This window comes from Pantherophis guttatus, chromosome 4 (assembly GCF_059756535.1).
Source record: "Pantherophis guttatus breed Tessera chromosome 4, ASM5975653v1, whole genome shotgun sequence".
Lineage (NCBI taxonomy): Eukaryota > Metazoa > Chordata > Lepidosauria > Squamata > Colubridae > Pantherophis > Pantherophis guttatus.
Window position 1 is genome coordinate 16,025,323 of NC_142066.1, and position 24,483 is coordinate 16,049,805.

Consider the following 24,483-nt stretch of genomic DNA (forward strand, 5'->3'; position numbering starts at 1 on the left):
TGGACACACAAGGAATTTGTCTTGGTGCATATGCTCTCAGTGTACATAAAAGAAATGATAGTTATATAACTATTATATATAACATACTAGTTATATCTTTGACTGATGCTCTGGATCTGTTCCAAGCACCATGAAAATTGGCTATCTGACCTTTAATGTACCTCTCAAAATTGATGCCTTAAGGGATTTATCTCATTGTGCTATTCCCATGTTGGACAAAAACAAAAGGCAAGATTGCTTAAACAGTTCTCTTTATGAGATGCTCCCTTTTATTCAGATGAGGCCTCATGACGATAATGTAGCATTTGGGGAAAAAGACACAAGCCAGAAGCCCAGTGCTGGAGGCCAGGAGGGAGAAGATCTCCACAGCTACCATGTATTTGCCTTTGGTGCTCACGTAGGCTGGGACAAAGGACAACCAGACACTACAAAAAACCAGCATGCTGAATGTGATAGATTTGGTTTCCTGGAAAGTGTCTGGTAACTTCCTAGCAAGGAAAGCTGCAATAAAACTGACTATAGCCAGGAAACCCATAAATGATAGCACACTATAAAACATGATATCTGACCCTTCATTGCATTCCACAACAATTTCAGAAATGAAAGAGTGCTTATCCATGTCTGGGAAAGGGGGTGAGGTTGCTAACCACACAGTACAAAGAAGAAATTGAATAAAGGAGCAGGAGAGAACAATGGAAAGGGCTAGGCTTTTCCCAACCCATGTCCTCATCCTTGATCCTGGCTTGGTGGCCATGAACGCAAACACCACGGTGACAGTTTTGGCTAACATACAAGAAACAGCCACAGTGAAGATGATCCCAAAAGAAGTCTGTCGAAGGAGACAAGTCATCTTCATGGGTTGACCAATGAAAAGTAGAGAGCAAAGAAAGGAGAGGAGGAGGGAGAGGAGGAGGGTATAGGAGAGGCTGCGGTTGTTGGCTTTGATGATTGGAGTGTTGTGATACTTCCTGAAGATTCCCAGCACCAATATTGTGATAAAAGAAAGCACAAGAGCCAAGGTCACTAAACTGATCCCCAAAGGTTCTTCATAACTTAAGTAACTTATATCCTTTGGCACGCATAAATCCTGCTTGTTGTTTGGATATTGATCTTCTGGGCACTGGAAACAGTCATCTCGATCTGTTAAAATGAAATATAGAAAGTTCAATAAGGATATATTTTTGAGCCCTCCTGCTTAGTATTTCAGATTAAAAAAATAAATAAGTGTGTCGCGAATTAGTCTCATGGTATGATTTGTTAGTGTAGATTTTGTTAATAAGTAATAAACTGTCCATTTTCATTTCCTTTTTTTCACTTCACACATTGTGATGAGATAGCAATATTTTAATAAGTCGTGTAGATCTCAGTAGAGAGGAACCAGCTTATGTGTAAGAGAAACTACATAAAACAACATGTCAGAGCGTTTGCAATTTGACTACTATTAGGAGACAACCCAGGAGCAGAACACAGCACACAGAGCCTTAAACATTTAACAGTGGTTTATATACAAGACATATACAAAAATATACATGGTAAAAATTACCCGACAAGCAATCAAACTTCTTCTTAACTCTACACAGAGAGCTTGGCAATGAATACCGGACACAAGGAGAGAAAATACCTTAACACAACATTTTGGAGGTGGATTTTTTTGGCTTTTTGGAAAAATTGGCTAAAATTAAAAGAAATTTTAAGAAAAATCTTAAGTCAGTTGAACCCACTTTGATATCCAAATATCCAGATACAGCCAATGTCTTTTATGGGATCTCTTACCTATCTGATTGGTGATCTTTCCCTCTGGGCATCGAGTGCAGTTATAGCAACAAAACGATCGCCCTTCGATCTTGGTCTTGCGGTAACCTGGCTTGCACTTCTCATTACAAAGTGAAACAGGACGTTCCTTTCCAGGAAAAAAAAAAGATGGTTCAATAGAGAGAATAGGACTTTCCAAATACAGGAGATCTGGAAATATCTTCAATTGGCAGGTTGAAGAAGATTCAAGATTGATGATTGATTCAAGAAGAATTTACCATCTCTTTAGAATATGTTGTGGCCTATTGTCCATGGGCCACTTCAGCAGCTGAATCAGAGGAGGAGGAGGAAGCATTGGAGTCAGCTTCAGGGCAACCTAGGAGCTCTGAGGGGGAAGAGGGAATGGAGCTGGCAAAGAGAGAGAGAGAGGTGGAGTCTGGGCCATTCATCAACCCTCAGATGGAGAGTCAACATCCCCCAAGTTTGGAGGTGGCTGATGAGGAAGAAGAGGAACAGCTGGGTCCAGTGCCTGATGAGCAGATGCACAGAAGACCGAGAACAGGAGAGCAGTGGAAAGCTGTGGGCTGATCCTGGGGAAGGATTATAGGATTATATGATTTTTCTTCTTCTATTCAATTATGTCTGGTTCACAAAGACTATGTGGACAAGTCCCTGAAGTTTTCTTGGCAAGATTGCAAGAATTGTTTTGCCTTTGATTCCTTTCTATGGGTGAGAAAAGGTAACTGGTCAAAGCTCACCCAACTGGCTTTTTGTCTAAGATGGAAGTGGAACTCATAGTTGCCATGTTTCCAACCTGATGTCTTAACCACTACACCAGACTAGTTCATTTCCTTTATATCTTCAGTGTGGTCACATAGGTGTCAGGTTTCAATGCGATCTCAAAATAAAGGAATTACCAAACTGCTGATCTTTAAGGAAATTTTCTCTTTATTGAGCATAGTGATCTGTCCCTGGCTCTTGTGCGGTCAGTACTGACCTTTGCCCCCCAATCCCTCCCTTTCGATCCCCAATTCTCTGCGTCTCATTGGCTATCTTCCAAGCCACTTTCCTCATCCCTCCTCCATCAGATCACAGGAATGTTCCCCCCTCCCATCTCCGAGGAGACAGAATCTTCAAAGGGATTAAGTAGGCAAAAGTTCAAGCTTCTCCTCTCCTTATATATGTCAGTGCTGGGACGCTGACAATAGGACCATATTGAGTCTTAGGAAATTAATTTACTGTATTGTTGCATTTATTGGTCTGTATACAATTTTTTTTAATCCAACAGTTTGCTAAAGGAATTGTCCAGAGATTGGTACCCAACAATGAATTAAATTTTGTGGCCCAAATTCTCTTCTTATTTCCAATAGGGCAACAAATTGCTGTTAACAGTTTTATTCCTTATCCAGGAAACATATTAACATTCATTGGATGAATGGATTATAATCAGTGATGAAATCCAATTTTTTCTACTAATAGTTCTGTGGGCATGGTGTGGTTTGATGGGCATGGCAGGGAAAGGATACTGCAAAATCTCCATTCCCACCCCACTCTGGGGTCAGCCAGAGGTGGTATTTGCCACTTCTTTGAACTACTCAAAATTTCCGCTACTGGTTCTCCAAACTGCTCAAAACTTACGCTAATGGTTCTCCAGAACCTGGCAGCACCTGCTGGATTTCACCCCTGATTATAATGGTGCTAGAATATGAATTTGCAACCTAATTCTCATCCATCCCTAGAAATTAAGAAAAAAGCAGATGATCAACCATTTCTGTCTTTCTGAAGGACTCATCGTTTTCCTCATAATTACACTGAGCACAAGCTCCACAAGCAAAAAACCAATTCATATGTCTGAATATCTGTGTCATTCACATTAAAGCTTGAACTGTATAACACTTTTGGGACAATGGGGAAAAAGTGGGGAAAGAAGTGCAAGAGGAGTTAAAATAACATGGACTCTACCTGATTAAACCAGCTGGGCCAAACCACATTATGTTCATCAATAATCAAACATTTGTCAGTGGTTGCTGATGGGTCTATCTTTCCAACTGTCTTTCTGAGAAAGGTCTGGTTTGAGAAAGTGATCCAGTTTATGATGTCAAGTCCTGCCAGCAGTTCACCATTTTGGTCAAAAGAAATTTTTTCTCCAACACTGTTATTAAAAGATATACTTTGCAGAAAGTGGTGAAGCTAAACAGTCGTAAAGGAAGTGAAAACAGATATATTTGTAGGACAGTCAGTCGCTAAAGTTCTCTTTCAAAACATGCTAATAATAACTCAGCAAATAAAATATTCACTAGATCAATAATAAGACTTGGGAAATATTTACACTTACAGAAACGAACAATATATCTGTGAAACAATATTTGTTTTCTTATGCAAAGAATAATGCCATCTATTGAAAAAAATCATTTTTGTAAAGATGACATAATGCATCATTAAGGAAATCTAACTATTTATCAAAAAATAGAAAACGTATAAGAGACAACACAATAATAACTGATCTACTGAATATCTGGGTCAAACACACAAAAAACAAGCTTATGTTTATCTTTTCTACTTCTTGCCTTGTTATTGAATGTCTATTTTTAAGAAGACTTTTATCATAATAACAAGACATCCCAAGGATATCTCTTCCCCTTACCTATCACTCTGTGTCCTACTATTTGCTTTTGTACTTTTGGATTTTATACTATAAATTAATAAAAATGAGAGAAAAAAAGACATCTCATGGAAAGATAATAAATTGGAAGATTTTATTGTTTTATTGTTAATAAGACAAACATGAGAGGTCTTGGGCTTCCTACTTCATAATAATCTAGTGTACTTACTTGGTTTCAATGTTTTAAAATAGGGAAAATAGCACAAAAAGAACAGGGGAAACAAGGAAATATTGAAAGACTTTGATTTTTGAATTTTAAAACCTTGTGACACACAATTTTGTTTATTTGCTCCTTCTAATTTAAAAGTTGTTACACTAATATTAATCAGAATCTGAGAAGGTCAAATGCCATATAATAAAATGTATATTGAATTTGATTACGATAGCAGAGATGCAACAATTGGAATTTCAAGAGAAGAACTTTTATTCTGAATGTTGCCTCCCTTCCTCTCTCCCTCTCTCTCCTCCTCCCTCCCTCCCTCCCTTCCTCTCTCTCTCCCTCTCTTCACATTCTCTCTCTCTCTTTCTCTTTCTTTCTTTCTCTTCATGTTTGCATGCATGTTTGTATGTACATATGAACCTTTGACTCCTAGTGACTACCTGGACAAGTCCCTGGAGTTAAATGTTATATAGAGAGAAAATTGATATAAGATGTTCTATAACTGGTAGAACAGTCTTGATGATTAAAATAGACAAATCATTTTCTAAAAAAAAACATTGGAAATATAAGGAGCAAAAAACACACAGAGAGACACACACACAGAGAGAGAGTTTTGAGAAGTAATTCATACAGGCAGAAACAAATGTTGAAAGTTAAATTCCCATTGTAAATTGTAATAGTTTTGTAAATTTTTATCAAACCATATATTCCTTCAAAGTATACCTAATTTGCTTTGTATATGCTAATTGCTGCTAGGATATTATAAATGTCTTATGGGAAAGCATATTGGACTTCTTCCTTAGAAGAATGACCAAGTCATTTATGGGAGTAACCTCCAATATCTAGAATTACCTCATTTCTAAAAAACACAGTTAAGATGGAGCGGAAACTGGAGCGCGTTACAGTACCAGAACCCAGACTAGAGCAGCTGGCTGGAGCCCATCTTTGCAGCAGCCAGCTGCACTTCCGGGTTCTGTCATGTTCATGTGCACCAGCCAGCTGGTCTTTGCATGAAGACTTGGCACACAAGCGCGGACAGAAGATAGCTGGCTGCCGTGCGCATGTATGCAGCAACATCTATCTGGTGCGCATGGGTGCAATGGAACCTGGAAGAAGAGCTTCCTGTTCATGCGTGCCCACAGAGAGGGCGCTGCATGCCACCTCTGGCGCATGTGCCATAGGTTTGCTACCATGGACCTAGTGGAATGTCCAAATTATTCTCCTTACCCTCCATGACTGTTGACTCAGGAAATTCTCTCTCATTATTCTTCTTTGTCGGCCTTGGAAAGAATACATGGCATGCAAAGCATGTGCAATTGCATAAACAGCATTGTAGATACTGTAGCTGTGGGCAGTCATGCTGGTTTCAAACAAAGATACAGGGAGAATCTCTAGTTTCTCCTCCCCAGTGCAGATGTTGTCATCCTCTTCATCTGTGATGGAAATGTGGAGCAAACAGTTAAAGATCTGTTGCCAAAACTGAATTAGTAATCCATCTTCCTCATCTAAAACCGGGCTCCTCATCTGAACAAATTTCTGGAAAGCCGACACTTGTTTTGAGTGTACTGCAAGCGTTATAGAGCCATGAATGAAATTAAGATCCCAATATCTTTGGAAAGGAAGGGATGAGAAGTCTACCTCTGCTGTCATAAACCAAACCTTGGGGTTACATGGCGTATCATTATGTTCTGAAAATCTGAGCAAAATCCTTAAACTTAGCATACTCTGAAATCCCCCCAGAAACATCACTATTTTAGCTGTACTCTTCGAAACAATACTTAAAATGTTGTATGATGTACGCAGTGTCTTCTCATTCTCACTGAGAAATTCACTTGACATTTTTTCTATGAATTCAAAACAGATCCCACCTCTGGAAAACATGGGAATAACATTCCTCAGCAAGTTCTCAGCTATGTTGCCGATATTAATGTACAACATCCCAATCCAGGTCCAGCCAAAATGCAAAAAGAGCTGGAGAAGTCCATGATATTGATGACTGGCCTTTGGGAGCATCCAGTAAAAGAAATGACTTTGCGTAATGCTACTGGTCTCTGGGACAGAACTATATGCAACCTAAAACAAACAAGGTGATGAAAAATACCAGTCACACAGTAAATGGTGGTCTTTGGTGTATTTTAATATAACTGTCATAAATACCACTTATTAATATGCTACATAATATTAACTGAAATGAATTTAATTAATGTTTCAATTTAATCAGTTAATTTAATTTTTTAATAAGTTGATCATGTAGAGTCCAGCAGCATTGAACCCCTGATTATCAGTGTCAGGAGTGAAACTTTGGCAGCTATGTACCTTGTCATTTCTACTTGCCATTAGAGAAAGGTCGGGAAGGGGAAGTGTTGATTATAAATGAGTTAACTAGAAAAATGACACTTCTACAGTTCCACTGAAGCTTGTGAGATTCTAGAAACTTTTCAAGGACATCTTAACAGGTGTGCACTTGAGGCAGATGGTTCCCATAACAAAGGGAAATGGTTTACTTGGTCTATGTGGAGGCCTGGGGGTTTGGCAGGGAAAATCATTGTTTAATATTATTAACTGGGACCTGAGGATCTCAGAGTTAGTTTTACCTCAACATTGCTAAGCCGTGTATTTAATATAAAGTAAGCTTTTCAGAAATGAAATGGTCCAGGAATTTTAGTTGGATACTGAAGCTGGATGTTGACAATCAGAGCCCAGATTCGGTGGGTGGGACACATCATCAGAATGGATGGCCAACACATGCCTTGCCAGTTGCTCTAGAGTGTACAGAAGTTTGGGAAGACTTCAAGATTGTCCACGTAAGTGCTACAAAGATGTCACAAAAGAATGCTATACCAATGTGATGTACACAATACCATGACTTCTTTGACAGCTATAGTTGTTATATTTGGATGCTCTCAGTTCAGCTGAGATTATCGAAGCTACATTTGTTTTTTAAACTTTCTCCAAAAGAAACCACAATGAAATTTATCATTGTGTAAATTTATCAATTTACCACAATGAAATATTAGAACACTAAAATATCGTTAACCCACCCCAATCTCCAATATATGTTAAGCAAAGGACTTACCTGCACAAACTTGTAAGCTGTCATAATGGTAGCCATATCAAGAAATTCAATAGAACTTGGTCCTCCTATGACAGCAATCAGATTCTTCTGATTGTGACACTTATAATTAGGGATGAATCTGTTTGGTGTAGAGAGGAGTTCCATAGCAGCAATACAAGTATATCTTGGAAGAAAATAGTTATTGTAAATGTTGAAGCCTAGTGTGATATTGGTTAAGATCTGGGGATTTTTATTAATCTCCTTTACAGCAAAAACCACAGCCATGATGTGTTGGTAGCTCTGTGACAATAATCTACAATGAAATTTTTAAAAATAGTTAAGTATTCTCTGTATAATTAGTTCTGAAATAAAGTTTTATTCTTTCCTATGTTCAAGCAGGAGAAGAATGATGTAAAATTCGTAACAGAGTCTCCCAGGGCTGTGTGCTCTCTCCACTTCTCCACCAATGACTGCATCTCAAAAGATCCCTCTCTCAAAATACTGAAGTTTGCAAATGATACAGCAGTGATTGGTCTCATTCAAGACAATGATGAATCTGCATAAAGAAGGGAGGTTGAACAACTAGCCTTGTGATACAGACCCCACACATCCTGGACATAAATTGTTTCAACTTCTACCCTCAAAATAACCCTATAGGGCACTGCACACTAGAACAACTAGACACAAGGACAGTTTTTTCCTGAATGCCATCGTTCTGCTTAGCAATTAATTCCCACCACACTGTCAAATAATTTCCGAAGACTATATTATTACTATTATTCTTCTCTTCCTTACTAGTATCTATCTCTTCCCACTTATTACTATAACCATGTTGCTTGTATCTTTCAATTATATTGTTTTTATTTGTTTCCTAGTACGATTTGATAGCTTATTACTAACCTTGACTATCACTAAGTATTGTATCTTTTTATTCTTGATGAATATATTTTATTCTCCGTATGTACACTGAGGACATATACACCTAAAACACATTCCTTGTGTGACCAATCACACTTGGCCAATAAAGAATTCTATTCTATTCTATAAAGAACTAACATTAAAATGATTTATACTGTAAGACATACTAACACCATCAGTCTAAACTGAACAGAAAGGGGTACATTTTTGAAGAAAAATAAACAGATGCTATAGTACATAATTTAAAAAATACTTGATTGTTCACACATGACCAAAATCATACACTGTAGAATGTCTTGCACAGAAAATAAAAAGAAAGAATAAGAAGATGTAGGAGGAAGTTTTAAAATATCTAGTTACTCACATGTGTTCTACCAAATCATCCTTGCTGGGATGATACCTGAATGACATCCTTTCAGACATAACGAAGGTCTGAGAAATTACACCACCAACAATGAAGTCCCCAGCTTGATCATATTTATGAGAAATTGATGCAGGCTCAGTGCTCCTGCATTTTTCTACTTGGCCAACACTCTTAGGGAGAAAGAATAATATGAGGAAACCAAGAATTACAGCTACATAGAAAATCATTTGTGAAAAAAAAGACTTCCACGGATCCCACATTATTGTTAGCGCCCCCTTGATCTGCAAAACAAAGGGATGGATTGAAAGCCAGGTAAATGCAGTTTAAAGCCTCAGTGCCAAGCTTTGGTTATTATACTATCTCTATAGTCTGCCTATTTCTGAAGGCCAGAGGAGATGCTTAAAGTCTCTGTCAGTAGTAATAATGGCCTGGGAATTACCAGTTTGCTGAAAAAGTTCATAATTATAGAGAAGATAATGAATGACTCAAGAGTTACAGAGCCAGTTCTGTTTTGTTCTCTCTTTTTTGCAAAACTAATTTCTTTTACAGCAAAATCTCTAGTGTTCCCGAGAGATTATTCTTAGTCATACACAATTCCCTTCATGTTGCCACAATAACAATAACAAAGATGATGTAGAGAAATGCATGCTTTGATGAGATTGATATGTCAAGTAAAATTTTCTTTATTGTTTTTCTATTCTGTATATTTATTCTGTTTTATCAATAAGAATAAATACAAAGGGGAAAAAAATCCAACCATACACAACCCAGGAAAGCATATATCCAATACCAAGAACAAAAACAAAAAAGAAAAAAAATAATAATAACCCAAATGTCTAACATTGAGCATAAAAAATCCCACCCAGCTGGATGCTGAAAATAAATAAAAGCACCTTATGAATTCTCCTCCCCTTACATAATGGGTCTACAAATAGTTGTAAACATTCTCTTCCTTATTTAACAAGAAAACTTTATTATATAAATTAACATTCCAGATGAAGAGATCTCTATCTGTTAATCATATTGACCCGACATTTCTCTCTACCCCCCCCTCCCTCCCTCTCTTTCTCATATATGTATGTATATATGGTGAACAGGTTAGCTAAAACATTACACTAATCTTATTATTATATTATTATATTTGATTTATATGCCGCCGTTCTCCGGAGACTCAGGGCGGCTTACAATGCGTTAATCAATAGCCTTCATACTTTTGTATATTTATACAAAGTCAGCTTATTGCCCCCACAAACTGGGTCCTCAATTTACCTACCTTAGAAAGGATGGAAGGCTGAGTCAACCTTGAGCCTGGCTGGATTCGATCTTACTTTTAATTGCAGACAGCTGGTCTTAAATTACAGAGCTCTGTCTGTTGAGCTATCCAGGCTCATTCTGGAGATGATTAATAGACTAAGCTAAGACCCCACCTTCTCCCTTTGTGCATATGACTCTCTTCCTTCCATTTTTGTCAATTTCAAAGCAATGTTACTGTGTATTGTTTTAACGTTTTATATTGTTTCTATTGATTATAAGCTATCTAGATCACCTTGAGGTGATATGCTTGGCATGTAAGTTAAATAAATGAATAAATAAATAAATAAAATTTGCATTTCTTAATGGAAGGTTTGGAGTTTTTTTTTTTTTTTTAGTCCAATACATTCAGTGATGGGATTCAAATAATTTAACAACCAGCTCTCTTCCCTAATGATCAGTTGGGTGGGCGTGGCCATGGTGGCCAGGGATATGCGGTTTGACAGGCAGCACTTGGCCTCCTGCCTCCCCCTTGGAACAAAAATGGTCTGTGTGGGAGATGTGATGTCCCTCCTTGGCACCCTGTTTTGGGCCTAGGAGGCCTCCCTGCAGCCTCCTAGGAGCGAAAATGCACCACGGGGGGGGGACACACTACCCCCACGCATTTTGGGCCTAGTAGGTCTCCCTGAAGCCTCCTGGGAGTGAAAATGGGACACCGGGGGGGGTGCCACACACTCCATGCCCCGTTTTGGGCCTAGTAGGCCTCCCTGCACTTACCTGGGAGTCAAAATGGGGCATGTAGGAACTCCTGGAAGGGGCAGGGCCAGCAGCAATTTAACTACCAGTTCACCTCAACTGGTCCAAACTGGCTAAATCCCACCATTGAATACATTTGTGTATAAAAATGTTTAGGTCAGAATAAGATTAACAGTAAGAGGAGGAGGAAACTTTCTCCAGGTACCTTTTATCAGTTCAACAGTGAATGTACAATACTTAACTGCATGATCACAGAAATAGCAATAGCACTTAGATTTAAATATCACTTAGGTAGTCAGTAATCCCCGTACATCATCTCTTCGCATTTTCTTAATTTACATCGTTAATTTACTATTTTCCTTAATTGGTACTTAATTTCTTTTTTTTTTAATTGAAAAAGTTTTCAAATACAAGTTTTTCCCCCTTTTTTCTTCCCCCCTCCCCCTCCCTAACCCCCCTCCCCCCCTCCCCCCTGTGACTTCTTCATAACAAAAAACCTAATTCATAACAGATTACTTACTCCCTCCTCTAAATACTGACCTTTACTTACTAGAAATATTATTAATATTATAACATCCCCTTTTAACCATACATTTCAAAAAAGAAAAAAAAAGAGAAAGAAAAAAAAAGAAAAAGAGAAAGAGAAAAGATTCTACTATGACATTATATGATGACTTCTAATTTAACATATTTTTATAACCCCCAATTTAACAATAATCTGCCCTTTTTCTCCTCTTTCAAACTTTTATCTATATATTATTTTACAACATTTCAAAACCACCTTCCGCTTTAAAAATATATAGTAAATCCTGCTTTAACATTTAATCTTTTGTGTATATTAATATAACATTTTAAAGCGGCCTGCCCCATAAATCCTAATTTAACATTTATTCAACTCTGTCCGTTTCCTCCACTCCCCTAAATATATCACTTAAACATCCCTTTTCTTAAACTAATCAATCTGTAAACTAGCTTATTCACCCACTTTCCTGCAAAATTGCCATGCACAACAATTCTTAATATCTTTAAGTCACTACCCACTCTGCTTAAAAATACATATATATATATATATATATATATACGTATATATTCCAATATATCTAAATAGAAAAGAAAAGACAATGACTTTAAGTTTATAGTCCATATAATATCTTCTTTGAAGTCTTTCCGCTAGATTATTAAGACCATCATCCATAATAGGGTAACATAGCTTCCTGATGCAACAGTTTGTTCAAAATCTTCAATCATATCTGCCCCCATCAGTAGTAAATATCCTCATATATATATAAAAGTAAAAGCAACCACCCGAGTGACATTATAGTTATATTCCATATAGTTGTAATTGTGGCTTTCATCAGGATTATTGATTCCCATCATCCTAGTGGGTAACAACCAGATCTTCTGCATGTCCCAACGTAACTCTCTTGCCTTGTAACTCAAGATAGTTATAATATATTTATCGGTGCAAAAAAAAAAAAAAATCCAAAGTAGATGATTCAAATCCAACAGTTTAAGGCTCTTTTCACATCCCAGAATTACGGCAATGCAGAGGTCTGTCACTGTCCTCAGGATAATATTAACCAATACTTCGCCTCCACTGTCTTTTCACATATTCATACATTTTTTAAAGTCACTGGCTTCACTGTTGCTTGATTTAGAAATTTCTATTTTTGTACGACCTATTTCTTTTTTTCTTTTCTTTTTGTGGGTTTAATTTCCATCTTGGTTTCCTTTCTACAGATTGTATATCAACTAATCGGTTTTCATTCTGCTTTATAAGTTGATCTTGTTGGTTTTGTTTTTGTATCTCGTGTGTCTTTTTTGCCCCTTGTATATCATCTGGTTGGTATCCATACTTGTCTTTGACTTGATAAGTCATCACGTTAGAGTCAGATGGCACTTCTCTCAAATTTGTAAATAATCCGGCTGGGGTATCCCAAAAATCCAAAGGCAATTTATCTGGTACAGTCTCTGTAATTCAATATTTTCCCTTTGTTTCCAACTCCTTCTGCTTATCCTGTATTGTGCCTAAAGATGTTAAATTCATTTTCAAAATGTTTTGATAAAATTCTTCCGCTCTTTCAACAGTATTTAACTGGTATCTTTCTCCTTGATATCTCAATATAATACCAACTGGGGCGTCCCACCTAAATGGAATATTTCTTTTTTTTAACTCAGTCACCAAAAAACCAAATTTCTTCCTTTCTGTTAATATCTTAGGTGGGAGTTCTTTGTAAATCCAAATCTTTCTTCCATACAATTGCAAATTAGAATTGAAGGAATTTTGCACAATGTTATTCCTAATTTCTTTATCTGTAAAATAAATCACCACATCTCTAGGCAATTGCCTTTGCTTTGCAATCCAGGAGTTTATTCTGTAAATTCTGTCAATCCTACAAAACACTTCCTCGGGTTGAACCTTTAAAATCCCAGCTAGAATTTCAGAAGATATTTTCCTTAAATCATCTCTGTTATTTTCCTGCAAACCTCTCAGTCTTATCGCATATTCAGTGAAATTATATTGTACCATTAAAACCTCTCTTTCAATCCTCTGTTGCAGATTTTCTACATTGCCAGTCTTTTGATCAGCCTCCATTTTAGGTTTTTCTTCTAAGCTATTATCTTGAATATTTATCAAATCATTTTCAATTTTTTGAATTCTATTGTCCAAATTATCTTGAGTTTCTTCCATTTTAGACTCTAGTAACTTAGTATTTGCATCCAACTGTATCATAAATTCTGAAAAACCATTAGCCATTTTTAAAATTTTTTGCTCCAAAAAATCAAACTTAGATTTCACCAATTCTTTAATTTCCTGCTTAAATTTTTCAAGATGCTGATTCACAATCTCATCCCTTCTTACAATCTCCTCTAAAAGAAATTCTATTATATTAAAATCATGTTTCTGAGACTGGAGACTTAAAACGTGTTCCTTTAGCTTGTTAGTGGGGGAATCCCCCCCCACTACTTGTTTGTCTGACTTTATAAGTCTCAGTGCCATGTTTCCGCCCAGGCAAGCTTTGTAAAAAAAAAAAAAAGACTTCTTTCCAACCAGAAGCAATATCCGATCCCCAGGAAAAAAAAAAAGAGAGAGAGAAAAAACACGGGAGCGAAGTTTTGTCTACAATTGTAGCCAGTGGTATTTATTCCGCTACATTGTAATAATAGAGAACAGAAGGACTTTCCCTTTCAGCCTCTTCTCAAGCCTCGGCAGACGTCATTTTAAAAGTCCTTTTTTTCCCCCCTCTTTCCTTTCCCTTTTTCTCTTGAATAGTTTTTATAAAATAAATAAAATACTTGCGATTCTGTATCACAGGTCCAGCTCACATTTTCTTTAATCAATCTGTTAAATTCGCAGGCTTGCTCTTGTCGCCTGGCTCTGCATATAGCAGAGGTCTCCCAAAGCCCGGAGCGGCGGCTGGGGATATGGGGAAGCTCATCCGCTCCGTCCCAAAAGTAAAAGAAAAACTTTTGGGACTATGCAGAGAGTTCTACCCACCCCGGCCGGCTCTATCTCCGTTTCCTCATGGAAACGGAGTTTTTTCGAGCCGCCATTCCGTTGTGAAGGCGGCTCTAACAGGCAGTGGAAGCTGAAGATCCCGAAGGAATATCTGGCGGCGGCCAGCAGCAAACCGGAAGTCGGTACTTAATTTCTTATCTATAATTTTTATCTTCTCATTTATATCCATATCCTTTTTCCCTTTCTTCTTCTCCAACCAGTTATACCATTTATGCCATATTAAATAATAGTCCATTTCCTCCTTTTCCTGTATTTCCTTTGTAAGTTTGTCCATTTCTGCACATTCCATAATTTTACTAATTATTTTATCTTCTGTTGGTATATCCTCATTCTTCCAATTCTGGGCAAAAACTATTTGTGCTGCCGTTAGTATATGAATAATTAAGTATTTTATTTCTTTTTCGTATTGTCCTGTAATTATTCCTAATAAAAAGGTTTCTCGCCTCATTTCTATTTTTTGGTGTTTGATTTCCTCTATTTGTATTCTAATCACCTGCCAAAATTGTTTTGCTTTCTGACAGGACCACCACATGTGGTAGTAGGTTCCTTTTTGGAGTTTGCATTTCCAACATATTGGGGAGGTGTTCAGAAACATTCTTGCCAGTCGGGCAGGCAGGAGGTGCAATCTATAGAACATTTTGTACATATTCTCTTTGTAGGATACAGATCAAAATCAAAGCAAAATCAAAATGTGTATTTAGTAGCTATTGGTTAAAGGGACTGAGTAAAATTTGGAATAAATTTGTTAAAATTTTAATTCCAGATATAATTTTCTTAGGGAAGACAATTGAAAATTGGCCGATTAAAACTAGTATAAGTCGTGATAGGGTAATGGAAGATGAAAATATACGAACTATAATAGATTGGTTAAAAACTTCAGAAAATGAAAGGAGTTAGCTTAGTTTAGTTTATTTGATTTGTATACCCCCCTACTCCCGAAGGACTCAGGGCAGTGAACAGCCAAGCAATAAAATACATAAATACACAAAATTTAAAAACCAGATAAAATCAAATTAAACCATTTTGGCCCGGACAGATTAAAACACCCCAATAATTTAAAAACAGATTAAAATTTACATATTAAAAGAGGGAGGAGATTAGGCCAAGCCCGCTTGATGGAATAAAAAGGTCTTCACAGCGCAGCGGAAGGTGTGCAGATCCGGGATCCTCCGTATCTCTGGGGGGAGCTCATTCCAGACGGTAGGTGCCCCCACAGAGAAGACTCTCCCCCTAGGGGCCGCCAGCTGACACTGTTTGGCTGACGGCACCCGGAGGAGTCCCTCTATATGAGAGCGTACTGGCCGGTGGGAGGCTATTGGTGGTAGTAGGCGGTCCCGTAAATAACCAGGTCCTAAGCCATGGAGCGCTTTAAAGGTGGTAACCAAAACCTTGAAGCGCACCCGGAAGACCACTGGGAGCCAGTGCAGCTCGCGCAGGAGAGGTGTCACATGGGAGCGCCATGATGCTCTCATTACCACCCACGCGGCCGCACTCTGCGCCAGTTGGAGCCTCCGGGTGCTTCTCAAGGGGAGCCCCATGTAGAGAGCATTACAATAGTCCAGGCGGGAGGTGACGAGGGCATGAGTGACCATGCGTAACGAGTCCCGATCCAGAAAGGGACGCAATTGGTGAATCAGGCGAACCTGATAAAAAATCCTCCCGGTCACGGCCGTCAGGTGCTCTTCTAAAGACAGCCGTGAATCCAGGAGGACGACCAAGTTGTGAGCCCTCTCTGTGGGGGCCAATGATTTGCCTCCAATAGTCAGTGATGGCGTCAACTGACTATATCAGGACATCGGAAACCACAGCCACTCAGTCTTCGATGGGTTGAGACTGAGCCTGTTCCTCCCCATCCAGATCCGTACGGCCTCCAGGCACCGGGACATCACTTCAAGGGCATCGTTGGGGTGATCCGGGGTGGAGATGTACAGCTGGGTGTCATCAGCGTACTGATGGTACTCCACCCTGAAACCACGGATGATCTCGCCCAGCGGCTTCACATACATGTTGAACAGGAGAGGCGAGAGGACCAACCCCTGTGGCACCCCACATATGAGGGGCCTCGGGATCGACCTCTGTCCCCCTGTCAACACAGACTGCGACCGGTCAGAGAGAAAGGAGGAGAACCACCACAACACAGTGCCTCCCACCCCTAACTCTTCTAACCGGTGCAGCATGATACCATGGTCGATGGTATCAAAAGCCGCTGAGAGATCTAACAGGACCAGGACAGAGGAGCACCCCCTGTCCCGAGCCCTCCAGAGATCATCAACCAACGCGACCAATGCCGTTTCCGTGCTGTACCTGGGCCTGAAGCCCGACTGGAATGGATCCAGATACGTCGTTTCATCCAGGTGCTGGGGGAGCTGTTGCGCGACCACACTCTCAACAACCTTCACCACAAAACGAAGGTTGGAGACCGGACGATAATTTACCAACATTGCCGGGTCCAGGGAAGGCTTCTTGAGGAGAGGCCTCACACCGCCTCTTTCAAGGTGGCAGGAAAGACACCCTCACCCAATGAAGCATTTATAATCCCCTGGAACCAGCCTCGTGTCACCTCCCGAGAAGCCAGCACTAACCAGGAGGGACACGGGTCCAATAAACAAGTGGTCGCGTTCAGTCTACCCAGAATCCTGTCCACGTCCTCAGGGGTCACAGGATCAAACTCATCCCAGATAACATTCTCAAGACCTGCTCCAGTCCCTCCCCCTGAGACTACCCAGTCAGAGTCCAGATCTTCCCGAATCTGAGTGATTTTGTCATACAGATATTGAACAAAATCCTCGGCTCTACCCTCCAAGGGGTCCTCCCGCACTTCCTGGTGGAGCATGGAGCGGGTCACCCTAAACAGGGCGGCCGGGCAATTATCTGATGATGCAATAAGAGCAGCAAAGTAACTACATTTCGCTGCTTTTATCGCCACTAGGTAATTCCTAATATCAGATCTTACCAGTGTCCGGTCAGATTCAGAACGACTGGCCCTCCAACTACTCTCTAGGTGTCTTTTCTGGCGCTTCAACTCCCTCAGCTCCTCAGTAAACCAACGAGCTAACTGAGATCGGCGCCGGGTCAGAGGCCGCAAAGGCACGATCCGGTCTAGAGCTCCAGCGGCCGCCCTATCCCAGGTGGCCACTAGGTCTCCAGTCGAGGCGTCTGCCAGAGCCTCAGGGAATGGCCCAAGCTCCATCTGGAACCTATCAGGTTCTATCAGGTGCCTGGGGCGGAACCATCTTACCGGCTCCCTGCGGCAGGGTGTAGCGGTTCGAAGGTCGAGATGATCAGACCATGACAAGGGCTCGGTGACTATATCCCCTATCTCAAGATCACTCAACCACTGTCCAGAGACAAAAACCAGATCCAGCGTGTTTCCCCCCATGTGGGTAGGGCCATGAATTAACTGGGTCAGGTCCATAGCTGTCATGGAAGCCATGAACTCCCGAGCCACCTCAGACGCCTCGCCCATGGACGGTAGGTTGAAATCCCCCATGACCATAAGCCTGGGGATATCAACCGCCACCGCGGCAATGACGTTGAGTAGCTCGGGCAGGGCTGCTGCCACGTGGCAGGGAGCCAGGTACATGATCAGCAAACCCATCTGAACCCCGTGGCCCCATTTCACAAGGAGGGATTCACAGCCGGTCGTCTGAGGGACAGTGGCCTCCCTCGGTTTCAGACCTTCCTTAATGATAACCGCTACCCCCCCAACCCCTCCCCTGTGACCTCGGCTGATGGAAAGCAAGGAAACCTGGAGGGCACATTTCAATTAGGGGAACACCCACTCCTGGCCAACCAGGTCTCCGTAACACCTGCCAGGTCCGCACCCCCCTCCTGAATAAGATCACAAATGAGGGGGGCTTTATTTACTACGGACCTGGCATTGCACAGCATCAGCCAAAGGCCCGGGCCCTGAGGGTCTTTGCAACCTGGGAGACAGGTGGAGCTTTGGGGGCCGGAGCATGCCATTGCTCGTAAACAGCGAGTGCGCGCTCCCCTAACACGATATGGCCCCCTGCTCCCGCCATATCTACCTCTCCCACCCATAGTATTGATATTGAAAACACTATCCGGATGAGCTCTAACCCCCCTCGATCCCGGGCCCACCCCCCCACTGTGCTTCGCGGCCAGACCCGACCCTTACCCTCCCCCTTGTGGGTTTTCCCCCAAACCCACAACCTGAATTCTAATTTGACCCACCCCCTCCCTGAGACCCCTTAAAAATTTAACTAAAAAGTTTGATAAAAAAGCCCTCAACCCGCTAGTTTTCACATGCCACCTCTCTGGGTCCCAAAGCCCATCATTGAGGTGGGCCCTCGATAACAATGAGGGCCACATCTGCGAGAGGGGGGAATCTCGCAGCGCAAGAAGATCCGCAGTCGTGTACATCTCCAAGATACAGCGATGGAGGCACGGAGCTCAAACAGGGGACTTCACAAAAGATGTAACACACCCATTTGTTCATTGATGTACTATTGGTATCTCTACTGTCCTCCCAAGACAGTAGGAGGCTCCTGATTATCTCATCCAATGGGAACAGCCTCTGGCCCGTCCTCTCACGGCAGGGCCCCCAAGGGGCCGTAGATCGAAAAAACTTCTCCGACAGACGAGACTCATGATGTAATAGAGGACCCCTCAACAGTTGCATCAATTGGCTGACCCATGGTCAGAGGAAGAGTTTATCAGTCTATCAGTGAGTCTATCAGTGAGTCACTTCAGGGGCAAAGATGGGAAATCCTTGGCATAGTCTTATACTCAAGATCACATCCGAGTAAGTCCCGATGAAAAAAAAAGGGGGGGGGAAGAAAGGAGGGGGAAGAAGGGGAAAGGGGAAGAAAGGGGGGGAGAGGACTCACTCAGGGCAAATAATGAGCCCATTTAGGCGGACACAGTACCCGGGAGGGGGAGGAAAAAGGGTTGGTATCCATACGAGGGAAAACCCTCTGTCACCCACCAGCCCTATTTTCCTCAGTTCTTCCAGACCCCAGCCTCCATTAAATGTCACAGGAGGCCTCCAGGTCCTCTGCAGCCACCAGGATATTCCGAGGGGGGTGGTCTCTCTTCTCCAATCCCAAGACCTGTTTATATCCTCTCAGTTTCTGAGTGGGTTAGGTGGAAATTCAATGGGCTGCCACCACTCGCTGCCCCAAAGCCATTCTTCCTCCTTCATCTTCTCTGCCAATGCCTCTGGGCTTATCCAGGGGCGAGGGAGGTCTTAAAAAACCCTCGCCCTGAGCTCCACTGACTGAGCCCGCCACCGTGCTGATAAGCCACCATATCTCCGTTCTCTGCGCTGCTCCGCTCTCTTTTCTCACCCTTCTCCACTCCAGCAGCGCTTCCATTCTCAGTTCTCCTCTCTCGGTTTTCGCCCGATAAGCCACCATGCCTCAGCTTTCGGCTCCGCTCTCTGTTCTCCTCCAGCAGGGCCTCCACTCTCGGCTCTCAGCTCTCGGCTCTCTCAGCAGTGTCGGCAGCGTCGGAGCAGCACAATTTCCACTCTCCCATGTCGCTTCCGACTCCGGGAACGTCCAGGGGTGAGGAAGGTCTCAAAACCCTCGCCCCGGACCCATCTGACTAAACCAGGGGTTGCTGATGGTCGAGCTCCCCTGTAGTACTCCCTAAGGCCCCGAAAAGTCCTCCATCTCACCGCAGCGCTTCACCACGCGACTGCCATCTTGCACATGCTTTTAGAAGTAAGGAAGGAGGAAAAAAGAAATCATTGAAAAATTGAGTTTAGGCTTGTTTGAAAAAATACAGATAGAAAAATGGACTAAGAAGGTAAGGGACAATTGTTCGATAAGTAGAAGTAAAACTGAATTTGAACATTTAGTATTCCAAATTATGAAAGATGAAATTGGGCTAAAGGGACTCGTTAGTAAGATATATAAGATTATAAATTTTGATGGAAAACCACAAAGGGTGATGAAGATGAATTGGGAAAAAGAACTTAATATTAAAATATCAGATTTAGATTGGAATGTGAATTGGAAGAGTAGAATTATGAAGACTTTATCTGTAAGGATTAAAGAGCATAATTATAAGGTTGTTTGGAAATGGTATTTGACTCTATTAAGATTGTCATTGATGGATAACAAAATTAGTAAACAATGTTGGAGATGTGATATGGAATTAGGGACTTATGAACATATGTGGTACAAATGTGATAAAGTTAAAAAGTTTTGGCAACAATTGGAGGAAATGATATTTGAAAAGATGGGGAAAGTAATAATATTGAGACCAGAAACTATATTACTGTTGATAATTAAGGAAATAGAACCAACAAAATATGAGAAAGAATTGATTAGAATTATGATTATAATGGGTAGAATTATAATAGCCAGATATTGGAAATTAGATGTGAATTTTAGAATAGAAGAATGGTATTGTGAAATGTGGAAATTAGCTCTAAACGATAAAATGACATGTGATATTAAAATTAGAAATGGTGACTATAAAGAAGATATTTTCTGGAAAATTTGGAAACCATTCGTGGACTATGCACTGGGAAAATTGGATGCTTCGGTACCTGTACCCCGAGAACGTGGATTTTGGCGATCATGAGGATATATCCAAAGAACCAAATCTTCCTTTCTTATGTATAGCACAGGGTGAAGTATTGTATGTGTTGTTTGTAATGTTAGTAATTAAAAAAATAAAAAAGTAAATATGTATATATATATATATATATATATATATATATATATATATATATATATATATATATATATATAAAGAACATTTTGTACATATTCTCTTTATAGGATACAGACATTGTTAGTTTATAATTTACATTCCATAATTTTTCCCATTTTTCCAATTCAATGTTATATCCGAAGTTCTTCACCCAAATTATCATATTTTCTTTAACCATTTCTTCTAATTTATATCTTAATAGATAATTATAAGTTTTTGTTATCAATTTATCATCTGTCCCTTGTAAAATTTTATCTAATTCATATGGCCCTTTTTGGAATCCAAATTGTACCGAATCTGTCTTATACCTAGATTTTATTTGTAAATATGGCCACCAATCAATGTCTGTACCCAGTTCTTTCAGTTCTTGTCTTGATCTTAATTCCCCTTGATTGTTTAACAGATCTTTATAGGTTTTCATTTTGTCAATATCCATAGCATTGGGGTAGATCTGGGCCTCCATAGTCGATAGCAATTCTGGAATTTTATCATAATGTGTTTTTTTTAATCTCCTGCCAAGTTTGGAACAGTGCTTCTCTGATAATATGTCGTTGGAAATATCCATGTTGTTTGTCTTCCCCCCCCCCAAAGAAATATGTGCCATCCTCTTTGTAAATCAAAACCTTCTAATGTCAGTATTCTTTTATTTTTGAGTTCTATCCAGTCCTTAATCCAAATCAGTGATGCTGCTTTATAGTACATTTCCCAATCCGGTAGTGCTAATCCTCCTCTCCCTCTTGTATCTTGTAAGTGCTTTATTTTGATCCTTGCTTTCTTCCCCTGCCAGATGTAATTTGCAATCATTTTGTTAAAATCTTTGAAGAAATCCTTCCCCGGTTTTATCAGAATTACTTGAAACAGATATAAGATTCTGGGTAGTACATTCATTTTAATCGAGGCAATCTTTCCAAGGAATGATAACTGTAACTTACTCCAAATTTCTAAATCCTTTTTTATCTGTCTTGTCAGTTTATTATAGTTATCTTCTCTAATTGATGATCCTTTGTTAGTAAGCCAAATTCTTAAATATTTTATCTTTTTTTGACATTTGTATTCCCAATTTATCTTCTAATTCCTTCTCTTGTTGGTTTGTAAGTTTTTTCGTTAATGCCTTTATTTTTTGTTTGTTAATTTTAAGTCCAACTACCTTTCCATATTCTTCTATTGTTGCTAATAATTTGGTTCCTGTTAATATTGGCTGTTCTATAATAAAAACCATGTCGTCAGAGAAGGCTTGGAGCTTATACTCCTCTTTTTTGACTTTCAATTCTTTTATTTCTTTGTCTCTTCTAATTTCATTTAGTAATGTTTCTAGAGATAATATGAACAATAGGGGGGATAGGGGCATCCCTGTCTCACTCCTTTTGATATTGTAAAGTGTTCTGTCATGCCTCCATTAATCATTATTTTTGTGGTTTGGGAGGAGTAAATCTTCTTAATCATATTTAAAAATTTGTCGCCAAATTTCATGTTTTCCAATTGTAATATGAGGAATTTCCAATTTAGGTTATCAAAGGCCTTCTGTGCGTCCCAAAAAAAATAATGCCAATTGTTTATCTGAATTTTTTTCATAGTATTCCAAAACATCAATTATTAATCTCATATTGTTTTTTATTTGCCTTTTTGGAAGGAAGCCATTCTGATCTGGGTGAATGTACTCATTAATTACTCTTTTTAGTCTCTCTGTGATAATCAGTGTAAATAATTTGTAATCTACGTTTTAATAATGATATTGGCCTGTAGTTTTTGATTTGTGTTTGATCTGTTTCTTCTTTTGGAATAAGTGTGATGATAGATTCAGTCCAAGATTTTGGGACTGTGGTTTTCAAGAGTGCATCGTTGAAGGTTTCAAGTAAGATTTCATCTATTGAGTGTTGACATGTTTTGTAGAATTCTGCCGGTATGTCGGCTGGTCCTGGGGTTTTATTGTTTTATTGTTTTTTCCTTGCCTCTATTAATTCTGTCATAGTAATTGGTCTATACAGTAACTCTCTATGTGTTTCTTCTAATCCTTGGGTGTTTGTTTTATTTAAATATTCTTTAATATCTTCTTCCGAGATCTCTGCTTGTTCATATAAGTTTTGGAAAAAGGTTCTTGCTATATTCTTTTTATCTTCATTTCTATAGTATATCTCTCCTGTGCCGTCTTGCAGTTGGTGTATTGTTCTCTTCTCTTTTTCTTTTTTTAATTTATACGCCAGCCTGTTTTGTTTGCATGTTCAAAATGATTCTGTTTTGCTTATTTGATTTTCCTTGCTATTTCTGTTTATGTGATCAGATTAATTTTTTGTTTTGTCAAATTTATTTTTCCTTTACATGTTTTGTTTTGAGGTTCTTTCTGTAACTCGGATTCATATTTTTTAAGTTCCTTTAGCAAATTCTCTCTTATTTGTTGTTTATCTTTATTTTTCTTCACCATGTATTCAATTGTCAAGCCTCTTATATAGGCTTTTGCCATATCCCATAAGTTTTGAGAGAGGTTTGTTCTTTTGTATTTATCTTGAAGAATATATTCATTTCTTTTTCAATCATCTGTGAATGATCTTTATCTTTTAATATTTCCTTGTTCATCATCCATCTTCTCTTTCTTTGATATCCTTTCATCCTATCATCTAGACCAGTGGTCCCCAACCCCCGGTCCGCGGACTGGTGCCGGGCCGTGGAGTACCTGGCACCGGGCCGCACAGCGGCCAGGGGACATGAACGCTGCAGCGCAAAGACTCCTGGGCCGTGCGCACTGGGCCTTGCGCAAAAGCTCCTGGGCCGTGCCCCCACCCCTGCGCACGCTCAGCAGGCCGCGGTGATAAAAAGGTTGGTGACCACTGATCTAGACCATGTCTATTCTAGACCACAGTTGATGTGGGCTACAATAGAATCTATACTGTTCTTTTTTCTTTATTTACCTCCCTCCATGCATCTTGCAGATGTAGTTGCTGTGTCATCTCTTTGAAGGTAACTGGAAGTGTCTTTTTCTTAGTTTTATTTTTCTTATTACTCTGGTAATCTTTTTCCATGTCTGTAATTGCATTGAAATCACCTATAATACAAATATTCTCATATTCCAAATCTTTTACTTTATCATGTATTTTTTTAAAAAAAACTCATTTTGGTTTCTGTTTGGTGCATAGATCGAAATCAGTAATATTGTTTTTAACACTATTTGTATCTCAATCATCAAGACCCTTCCAGCCTTTGTCTGTGTATATTTGTTTTGTTTTCAGGTGTTTTTTAATATAAACTGTGATTCCTCTCTTTCTTTGTTCTGCTAATGACTATTTGACCTTTAATGTACCTCTCAAAATTGATGCCTTAAGGGATTTATCTCATTGTGCTATTCCCATGTTGGACAAAAACA

General features: G+C 39.7%; 1 protein-coding gene across 1 annotated transcript; it reads right to left on the reverse strand.

The window, feature by feature from the left end:
- Nucleotides 1-30: 30 nt before the first annotated feature.
- On the reverse strand, nt 31-24,142 carry LOC132710013 (vomeronasal type-2 receptor 26-like). Its single transcript, XM_087893369.1, has 7 exons — nt 24,032-24,142; nt 8,912-9,081; nt 7,651-7,942; nt 5,802-6,647; nt 3,715-3,942; nt 1,774-1,900; nt 31-1,140 (listed from the first exon to the last, which is right to left on the reverse strand). Exons 1-7 carry the CDS (start codon nt 24,140-24,142, stop codon nt 239-241), a joined length of 2,676 nt encoding a protein of 891 aa, XP_087749495.1. The 3' UTR covers nt 31-238.
- Between the last annotated feature and the right edge of the window lie 341 nt (nt 24,143-24,483).

Coding starts and splice junctions, on each gene's coding strand:
- LOC132710013 (XM_087893369.1), bottom strand. CDS start 24,142: ATGGAAAAAGATTACCAGAGTAATAAGAAAAATAAAACTAAGAAAAAG. Junction 9,082..24,031: donor TGCAAGATGCATGGAGGGAG/GTAAATAAAGAA, acceptor TTTCTCCCTAAG/AGTGTTGGCCAAGTAGAAAA. Junction 7,943..8,911: donor GATGATTTGGTAGAACACAT/GTGAGTAACTAG, acceptor ATTTCATTGTAG/ATTATTGTCACAGAGCTACC.